The sequence below is a fragment of the Silene latifolia genome, unplaced genomic scaffold (assembly GCF_048544455.1).
Source record: "Silene latifolia isolate original U9 population unplaced genomic scaffold, ASM4854445v1 scaffold_430, whole genome shotgun sequence".
Lineage (NCBI taxonomy): Eukaryota > Viridiplantae > Streptophyta > Magnoliopsida > Caryophyllales > Caryophyllaceae > Silene > Silene latifolia.
The window spans coordinates 72,400-82,680 of NW_027413351.1; the positions used below are offsets into that span (position 1 = coordinate 72,400).

Below are 10,281 nucleotides of genomic sequence, written 5' to 3' on the forward strand. Positions count from 1 at the left end.
TCAATTTTGTCATGTGTCACATGTTACATGACATGTAACACTATAATGTATTTTTAACATATTAAAAATCAACATATTAATAAAATATGTCACATAAAAAATTTAACTAGTAATTCTTGATTACTTGTACCAAAATGGTTTATCGAATTATAAATTACAACGACTTGATTGATAATATAAATTATTCAACCTGTTTCAATTGTTTCGTAAACAATAATTTATTCTAAGTAATAAAACAATTCGATTACTTAGACCGTATCTAATTTAATCGAATTACAATGAGACACGTTAATTTTACTCACAAATCATCCGTCAATTTTAGCAATTTAATTAACTTGTATCGGCGGACGATTAATTAAATAATCAATTAAGAGTATTACCCTATAGGTATGACCTTAGGGTATCAACTGATCATCACCGGCGCACGGCAGTAATGTCAAACTCTAGTCAGCCAATCATTACCGATATGTGTGGACCAGTTGACTGTAAAATATTACTTTTCCTCATGTATCCTTACATATGAGACTTAAATATGTGATCATCATGATCGACAATTGTGATCGCATTATTGTCGGGGACACTTACTCCAACATTATCAACCTTTATTACGTCTTAAATTTCCTTATTTAGCATTAACATAAACAACTCGATCAACATATAAGGAATAAGACCACATTGACCTTACTTAAACTAATTCGGTAGAAAATTACCAAAACACCAACCAAGATCGATCAGCAGAGGCCGCTACCATGGGCGGGATTGGGTGTCCGGTTAAGGACTTCCCAATACGTACCTTCACCTATTACTCAGAAAGTTCAGATAGTGGATGACCTTATCCAGGGCGTACGAGAGTTTAGAGATAGGATGCTAAAGAAGGACGATTCCTTATATTTGGTACCTATGTCAAACACCGCTTTTTGCCTTGGTTGACCTAGGTATAAAGTGGATTCAAACGGGTTCCAAACATCCCACAAATGCTTGGTGGCGACTCCGAACATCTCTTGCATCGTTTCGAGACCCTTGCCGAGACGAAATCGACCGATCTAAAACGATCCGATCGAAAGCATTTTTTAAAGCCACCGAGCGTGGCTTTCAAAGAGACCGATGCATGTCCATAGATCGGCTGGGCGCGCAGGTAGCTATGTCCACAGTTATGGGTAATTATTGGCCAAGAGAGCTAATTTCTTAGACTCTCCTAAAGATGGACACAAAGTTCTCACAAAGCATCAAAATTCATTGTAAACATAATATCAAGCATGTAAATTTTCATTCAACAATACACTAAGCAAATGTTGGAGAAAGACATGAACTTTCATTCACACATTTCTGCAAACACATTCCATGCATGTTAACAAAAGCCAAACAATTTACCCAATTACCAACATTACCAACCCATATTTAACCTTAAGCCTTACTTAGGTTCCCCCTAAACCCTAGAAGGGAACTACTCACACATACTGAAAAGACAAATGCAAACAATTTGAGAAAAGCAAACAAACATGGTGAAAAACATGAAATTAAATGAAACAACAACTAAATATGAAATGGAAATGTAAGCAACTGAAGATTTAAACTAAAAGGAAGGAGATTGTACCAAAAAAAGGAAACATTGAATTTTTGATTGATAAATGGAAGATGTTCTTCAACAAACTTTAATTACAAACCAAGTACCCAAATGTAAACTATAGAAACTAAGTAGATCTAGGCTAAATAAGTAAGTAATTAAGGTTTAATTATGGAAAGATTAAAACTTTGATTAAGGAAGGTTGCATGAATTTAGAGAGTTTTCAGATCTAGGGTAATGTGCTAAAATGAATTAGGGAGGGGGTATTTATAGTTTACAACAATTTGTGGTCAAAAATTACAAGGGTTGGAAAATATAGTCGGGGTGCCGAACCGGCCTACCGGCCGCCGATGTGTCACACGGCTGGGAGTTGTCTATAACTCTGGCTTCAATTCCGTCTTCATTAGGTGTCCCCAACCGGTGGAGTGGAGCCCTACTCAGTCGAGTGGAGGACCAAGTGCACTTTGGCTGAAGGCTGAAAGTTCTTGAAATTGGTCACCCGACCGAGTGACCATCCACTCGAACGAGTGGAGCCCCCACTCGATCGAGTGGACCGCCTACTCGACCGAGTGTCGGTCGAGTCCAGATTATGCGAGAAGCTTGGTTGGTGGATTGTCGCTTTCGAACCTTATCTTTTCAGATTTCTCACCTAAATTCACCCCCCAACCTTATTCCACCACTCTCTAAGCTCCCTAAAATCTCTCTAAAATGTCCACCAACTTATCTTCTAAAAACCTAGCATCCACAAGTGAAGGATTCTTACTATCTTTTCTTCCTTGTTCACCCACCTTATTTGTAAGTCGATTAATGATTTATTTCCTTAATATTATATTAGTAACTTTAATTTACCTTAGTAGATTATCTCCTAATTAATTAGGTTATGGGAAATTAAGATGGGTAATTAAGGGGTTTAATTAGTATAATTATTCTAGTGGATATGGCAATGAATGTAGTAATTAATTTGTATAGGAAGCTTCATTGAGGACCATTTCTAGTGGTTAGCTTGAGGATTTGTGAAGATAAGCTTGAGGTAGGGTTTCCCTACTTAGCTCTAATGATATGGGTGTTTAATTATGTATTTATTATCATTAATTGCACTTTGTCTCATGGTAATTGCATTATAACATGTTCTTCGTAATTAGGGTTTATGACATAATATTGTTTCATGATAATTATGAAAAGGTAAGTATGGTTAATGGTCACAAGATGGTTACAATACATTATACAACATGTTAAGAATCAATTACATGAGAAGGTGAACTAATGAAGAATTGAGCATTTTGATACTTGTTGTGTTTAATATTATTACATAATTGTCTTGGTTGGTATTGTTTGGCTTGATTGTTGTTTGGTTGACAATGAAGGATGGTGGAGGATAGTTGGTTATGATTATGGAGATGGAAGGCGATTGGGAAACCGTCTTCCGCTTGATTCACCCGTTGGAGCTTCCCACTCCAAGTGAGATGTGCACATTTTTTTTTGGTGAAATGTGATATATATATATATATATATATATATATATAATATATATATATATATATATATATATATTAAGTATGAACAAATTACAAGAGGTGTTCATTCCTGCATTAGCACCTGAGCCAATGCAGTCATGCTCAACCATACATCACTGCAACAAAGACTAGAAAATAGTTTTGAACTAAACTAGACTAGACACTAGGCCTCAGTCCACTGCCATTCCCCATTTCCTGAGCCAAATTTTGTCATTCTGTGTAGGCTCCTTGCTCAAGTTTGTTCTGATTCTTCTCTTCACTTCTTCTCTGATAGAGTCAGCAACAATGCCAGGTTTTATCAAATGAAGATTCATCCTTGAATTATGCCCCTGGCTCCAAATAGAGTATAAACAGGCCGTCCAGATGAGAGAATGCACAGCCTATTTCAGTGCAGGTTTGGTTCCAGTTCTATTGGGTGAAGTAGAGGTGCTTACAGCAACCTTAAAACCACACGATTTCTCTATTTCAAGTAGGATCTGCTTGCTATATGAGCACTCAAAGAAGAGATGACTTTGAGTTTCAGGGGCAACATCAGAGATACAATATCTATTATCAGGAGAGCACCTAATCTGGTATAGCTTGTCCTTTACTTTGAGACCATTGTTCATGGTAATCCAGCTAATCATTGCATGCTTAGGATAGTTCCATTTGTTCCAAACAATGTTTTTCCATCTCTGTATAGTTTGTCTAGGTCTCAGCCATTCATAGCCACTTCTAATGGAGTATCCCTTGGGATCCTCAGGCCATTGGTCATCAATGTATGTTAGCTTCATGATATCTTTAACTCTACAAATACATTTCCATGCCCAGGAAGCATCTGTAGGTGGACAGTAGTTATGCCAGTCCTTGTTCTTAATGTAAATCTGATTGACCCATCTAATCCACAGTCTGTCAGCTTTGCCATATATCCAGTCCACCAGCTTTGCAACAGTATCAGTATTCCATAGTACAGCCCGCTTGATGCCTAATCCTCCTTCATCTTTTGGTAGAGTAACCTTTTCCCATGCTATAAGAGGAACCTTGTGATAGTCAGAGCTGCTTCCCCAAAGGTAGTTTCTGCAAATGGCCTCAATCCTCCTAATTACTCCCTTAGGTTTCAGGAAAATACTGGCCCAATAAGAGTAAAGAGTGTTAAGGACATAATTAATAAGAACAACTCTCCCAGCATAAGAAAGTTTTTTGGCACCCAAACTCCTTATTCTATTCACCATTTTCTCAGCAAGTATGTTTCAATCTTTCCTGTTTGACCTACCGGCTTGAATTGGTACCCCCAAGTATCTAAATGGCAAAGTCCCCTCTACAAAACCAGTGGCCTGCATGATATCTGCCTTTAGAGAAGAAGACATACCATTAAAGTACACCTCAGATTTGGTGCTATTCATAGTAAGACCAGAAGCTTTGGAAAAAGATGAGAATGCCCTGATTAAGAGCATGATTGACTGAGCATTTCCCTTACAGAACATCAATAAGTCATCAGCAAACATGAGGTGGTTAAGCTTTAGTCCCTTACAAAGAGGATGATATTGGAATGGCCACTTTTCTGTAGCATAATTGATCATTCTTGTGAGGTAATCCATGCATAAAGTAAAAATAAGAGGTGAAATTGGATCCCCCTGCCTTAACCCTCTTTGCCCTTTAAAATAACCAAAAGTACTTCCATTTAAGCATAAAGAAAAGGAGGTGGATTTCACACAGACCATTACTTTCTGAGTGAAATTATCAGGAAAACCAAGAGCCTTGTATAATTATTGAACAAACACCCATTCCACAGTATCATAGGCCTTCTGTAGATAAATCTTGAAGAGGCATCTAGGGGATACTGCCGTTCTGTTGTAGATGTGCATATTTAGTACTAAGTTATGGAGGGACTCGTGTGGTTGAGGCACAGCGTCTGACAGGGGACTTGAGTCGCTCTCGGGCCTGGTACCACAGACGTCTTCCGAGTACCCAGTGTTGGTTTGTGGCGTCTTGGGCATGTCCTGGCCACCGATATATGGATGTGAGTATGTTGGAGAATGATTGTCATGCATTTCATACCCTTATTAGATTTATGGTTGTTATCTTATCATTTATCATATGAGCATGTAGTCTTGATCATTGCATTTATTGAGCATTTATATTATTAAGCCAACACTTGAGTTTTAAATATCTGTGGTGAATCATATGGTGATTTCCGCCCATATGGGGAGAACTGTTTGACAGGTTAGCTTGATTTGACTCGAGGGCTTGGGAGCAGTCTTCCTTAGATGTCATCACCTGTGCTTATTTAGTTTTTGACAATTAGACTACACTTCTTTCAATTTGGTTGTATTAAATGAGATGGTATTTGCATCCCCTAAATTTGTAACTATTTATCTAACTATAACTTATCTATCTAAGTTTAATGTTAAGTATTTCTTTACTCGATTGTTCGCACTACAAGCTTGGGAAACCAAGTCTTGTGATGCCTCCATATATTGGGAATTCCTTGAGGAAGGGTTCCGACTTATGGGGATGTTACAAAGTGGTATCAGAGCAACGGTTTTGGAGCCTAAACCAATGAACCAATGAGCTAGGGTGTGTCAATCCAAAATGAACCTAGTTTGACTCATAGAGAACTTGTGACAAGCCTGGGAGACGTCCCAAGGGTTTGCCCTTGTCCTCTTAGCTTAAGTTGGTCATTACGCATGGGTAATGGGGCGTATTTTGTGCATATGGTTGTTGCATACTTTTTGTTTGGTGTTTGGGAATCTATTGCATGGTTATTGACATTTTATGTGGTAGCATGAATGATGGTGGTAGAAATAGAGAAGAACGTGTTAGATGTATAAGTGTGAGCATGTGTAGATACCCAGTATCTGTCAAGTCTCCAACAAACACCCGATGATTATCGGACTACAATATGCTTAGGAATCGCAGCGTTTAATCGACAGTTTTGTACAACTATATGTCGGAAAACTTAAAACGATTTTGAAAACAAAACATTTCAAAACTTTTCAAAAGTACCTGGAGTGTTTAATGCATGACGACGGGGTCATAATGTGATGTGATCAATATTTGAGCATATTTAGTCCCCGAATTAGCCTTGTTCCTATGCTTTTTAGTGCATATTTGGGTCATTTACTATCTTTAGTCCGTTGTTTTGCATATTCTTTGAGGTTTTGTTTCCTTAGTAGGAGAGGAATGCAAACCTTGCATTTTCATGGCAAAATAGAGCTAAATTGATCGAATCTAATGACCAAGCATCAAAGAGAAGACAAGACTAGAAGGCCTTTGTACATAATGTAGTAGATGGGCAATGATGAAGAAGATCCTTGCATCTCCGACAAAATCCAGGAGGATTGTTGGAAGAAGAAAAGAAGAAAAGAAGAAATGGCACGCTGGACTAGTATCCGAGCGTCTCACCTATCGGGACGCTCGTCCAGAAGCTCCACAATCCGAGGGTCCAAGCTGCCAGGCCGCTCGTCCACCGCCTACACAATCCGCTCATCCCAACCTTTTGGACGCTCGGATTGTCCTCCAGTGCAACACGTCCTCTTCTTTCTCCATTCGAGATGCGCATATTTTTGAAAGACTAGCTAAAAGGAGGCCCGCATCTTTTCTTGAGAGTAGCGATTCCTCTGGGACTTAATCGTCATTTAAGCCCTTAGTAACCCTAATTTGTGCACCTAATCCCCACTATAAATACCCCATTAATCTAATTAGATTATCATGTTCTTCTTATCAATCTTTAGTGTAGTTTATATTATTCTAATCTCTCTTTAATATTGTAATCAACTTCTAATCAAGTCTTAATACAAATCTCATTTCCTTAATCTCTCTATTGTTCATCCTTTATTTTGGGTAATTGAAGATTATTTGGGTTTATTGGGAGATTGACAACCTTCCATCAATCATCAAGTACTTCTATTATTCTTTGCATTATTATTTCGGAATCATCATTAGGTATAATTCTCTTAATCCCTTTTTAATTATTGTTAATCATCTTCATTTATTAATCATGTTTTGCTTTGTTAATATGATTGACAACCTTGTTAACATGTTAAACTTGATAATGAGTGAGTAGTTTCCTTAACTAGGGTTAATGGGGAATTAGGGGAAACCAACATGGGGGATGATTCATACTTAATATAATATGTTCACATAATTTATTTGCTTGTTTGTTGTGATCTCAACTTATTCACATGTTATGTTTGATGAAATGCGAGCCTATGAATCCTTGCATTTTTTACCCATCACTTACCTTTTCAATGAGACTTGTAAGACATAAACCAACTCGAGTCTCATTAGACCATGCATATAGTTGAGTAGGGAGGATTAAGTCGACTTGTAGGTGTTGTACAATCTAATCGATTCGGCTCCGGGACCCAAACCTTCCTAAGATTGTAAGATATAAACCAACTCGATCCAATCACAACAATAATTGCTTGCTTATAATTTGAGAATATGTTTGTATTATCAATTTCCATGAATCCCCTATGAACCCATAACACCCTAGTGCTTTTAATCAATTGTTTACATCTCATTTTAGTCATATTGCTTGTTTACTTTTATTGTTATTTAGTTTAGTGATCTTCTTATCTCAACCCAAATTGTGACACCCCTAGACACCACTACTTACAATCGAAAATCCTACATCAATACCCGTCCCTTGGGATCCGACCTTTACCTGCCTCTTAACTAGTAGTAGAGTTGTTTGTGAAGTTATAAATATTGTTTGGTCTAGGTGCTCCTAACGACAAGTAACCGAAATCTAAGCTCAAAACGGACCGACCAAAAATGGCGCCGTTGCCGGGGACGGTGTTAACTTGATTTGATTTTCTTTGATTGTTATTAGTTGTGTCTTTCTTTGCCTTGGGTAAATAAACTCCTCAAGGTTTGTTCTAATTGTTTTCGAGTTGTTTGATATTTTGCATGTCTAGAAGATCACAAGGTAACTTGTTACCCATTGATCACGAAATTGAAAGGACTTTGACAACCAATAGAAAAATTGCTAAAAATACTTTGAGAGGTATTGATGAGGTTGTAGATATTCAACCAAATACTATTGAGTTCATCAACCCTTTTGCAAGAGAAGGTGAGGAGAACCACACAAAATCAACCACACAATCAACCCACAATGCCTAAGTTTTCGTCACAATCCGTACCAACCGAGGAGAACCTACCCAGTGGTACTCCCACACCACAACACTTAACCGGAAATTTCATTGCAAAATCCGCATTTATCCAATTAGTCGAAAGAAGCCAATTTGGGGGGATGCCTAGTGAAGACCCTCATTCTCACATGGAGACTTTTTGTGACTATTGTGATGCGATTTCACTAACCGAAGCGACTCAAGACCAAATTCGATGGGTCTTATTTCCTTTTTCTCTAATTGGTACCGCGAAACAATGGTTGAAGAGCCTTGATAAGGCTACTCTTGGAATTGACTCTAGGAAGAAGTTGGCTCTAGCTTTCTACAAAAAATTCTACCCTTCGGAAAAGACTAACATGCTAAGAGCCCAAATCACGGGTTTTAAGCAAAGGGAAGAAGAATCTTTGTATGAAGCTTGGGAGCGATTCAAAGGAACTTGTCGCTCATGTCCTCATCATGGACTTAGCGAGTGATTCTTGGTACAATAATTTTGGAATGGTCTTTATGAAGACTCAAGAAACATTCTTAACATGGGATCAAATGGTATGTTCACCGAAGGTTACGATAATCAAACTTGGAACAAGATTCAGGAAATGGCGGTCCATAATTCACAATATAGTAGACCTCGCAAGGCTACTAGAGGAGGAAAGCATGAAGTGGACTCTATTATTCAATTGGGTGCTCAACTTAGTGCTCATATTGATACCATCAACTTGAAGTTTGAGAAGGCTATGGCTAAGCTTGAAGAAGCCTCAAAATCACCAAAGCAACATGTTAATACCATGGTGGCATCTTCATCAATCCCAAGTGGGATATGTGAGAATTGTGGAACTTTGGGACATGACCAAAGTCAATGTAGGGGAACAAATGAGCAAGTGAATGCTTTTCAAGCATACAAAAGTGGTACCCCTTATTCCAACTATTATAATGAAAACACCAAATTCCATCCAAATCTCTCATACAAAAGGCAAAATGTTCAAAACCCTCAACCAACATACACCCCACCTCCCATGAGAAACCAAAATCAAAGACCCTTTTACAACCAAAACCAAGGTTATCAAAATCAAACTCCATACAATCAACAAAATGACCAAGGTTTTAATGTTCAAAAAGCGGTCTTCCAAATGCAAAAGAATCAACAAGAATTTTTCACTCAAATGCAAAAAGATAGCCAAGCAAAAGACATCACCATCAACAACATCCTAGCCCACACAAAAATGTTGGAAACCCAAATGACCCAACTAGCATCTTCAAGCTCTCAAAGACAAAAGGGGCAATTACCACCTCAAAGTAATCCTCCAAGACATGAAACGGTTAGTGCCATCCACTTGAGGAGTGGTACAAGATATGAAGGGCCAAAGAAGCAAGTTGAGGATGAAGTTGTGGAAGCTAGTGACAAGGAAATAGTTGTGCAAAACTCTACGGGAGAAGAACCCACAAATCAAGAAGTTTCAAAGAAAAATGAAGAAAAGGCCAAAGAGAAGGAGCCCATTGTTATTAGACTTCCATTCCCGAGTCGTCAAGCTAAGCCTAAGTTTGATGACCAACTTGGAAAATTTATGGAGATTGTGAAGAATTTAGAAGTCTCGATTCCTTTCACGGAATTGATCAATCACGTTCCGGCCTATGCAAAGTACATGAAGGACATCCTTACGAATAAGAAATCAATCCGAAAGCTTGAGACTATCGCCTTCACTAAGGTGAGTAGTGCCATCCTTCATGGGAGTTCACCTCCAAAGCTCAAGGATCTGGGAAGTTTCTCCATTCCATGCACTATTGGTGACACTACAATCAACAAAGCTTTATGTGACCTTGGGGCAAGTGTTAGTGTCATGCCATATTCGGTTAGTAAGAGGCTAGGAATGGGAGAACTCAAATGTTCCAACATCACACTTCAAATGGCGGATAGATCAACAAAGACACCTTTAGGGTTATGGGAAGATGTTCCAGTGAGAATTGGAAAATTCTTCATCCCGGTGGATTTCGTTATTGTTGACATGGAAGAAGACTCCAACATTCCTATTATCTTAGAAAGACCTTTCTTGCACACCGTGGGAGCGGTGATCGATGTGAAGCATGGAGAGCTCAC

The 10,281-nt window shown here is 38.3% G+C and overlaps 2 protein-coding genes and 1 non-coding gene across 3 annotated transcripts; all 3 read right to left on the bottom strand.

The window, feature by feature from the left end:
• Positions 1–3,248: 3,248 nt before the first annotated feature.
• LOC141639535 (uncharacterized) lies at positions 3,249–4,289 on the bottom strand. Its single transcript, XM_074448642.1, has 2 exons — positions 3,513–4,289; positions 3,249–3,407 (listed from the first exon to the last, which is right to left on the bottom strand). Exons 1-2 carry the CDS (start codon positions 4,287–4,289, stop codon positions 3,249–3,251), a joined length of 936 nt encoding a protein of 311 aa, XP_074304743.1.
• An 18-nt stretch (positions 4,290–4,307) lies between these two features.
• On the bottom strand, positions 4,308–4,778 carry LOC141639536 (putative mitochondrial protein AtMg01250). Its single transcript, XM_074448644.1, has one exon. It carries the CDS (start codon positions 4,776–4,778, stop codon positions 4,308–4,310), a length of 471 nt encoding a protein of 156 aa, XP_074304745.1.
• Positions 4,779–8,548: 3,770 nt separating this feature from the next.
• LOC141639538 (small nucleolar RNA R71) lies at positions 8,549–8,655 on the bottom strand. The gene has a single exon (XR_012542562.1). It is a non-coding gene; the product is annotated as a small nucleolar RNA R71 (small nucleolar RNA).
• Positions 8,656–10,281: the final 1,626 nt, after the last annotated feature.

Coding starts and splice junctions, on each gene's coding strand:
- LOC141639535 (XM_074448642.1), bottom strand. CDS start 4,289: ATGGTGAATAGAATAAGGAGTTTGGGTGCCAAAAAACTTTCTTATGCT. Junction 3,408..3,512: donor CGTGTGGTTTTAAGGTTGCT/GTAAGCACCTCT, acceptor ATTTGGAGCCAG/GGGCATAATTCAAGGATGAA.
- LOC141639536 (XM_074448644.1), bottom strand. CDS start 4,778: ATGGTCTGTGTGAAATCCACCTCCTTTTCTTTATGCTTAAATGGAAGT.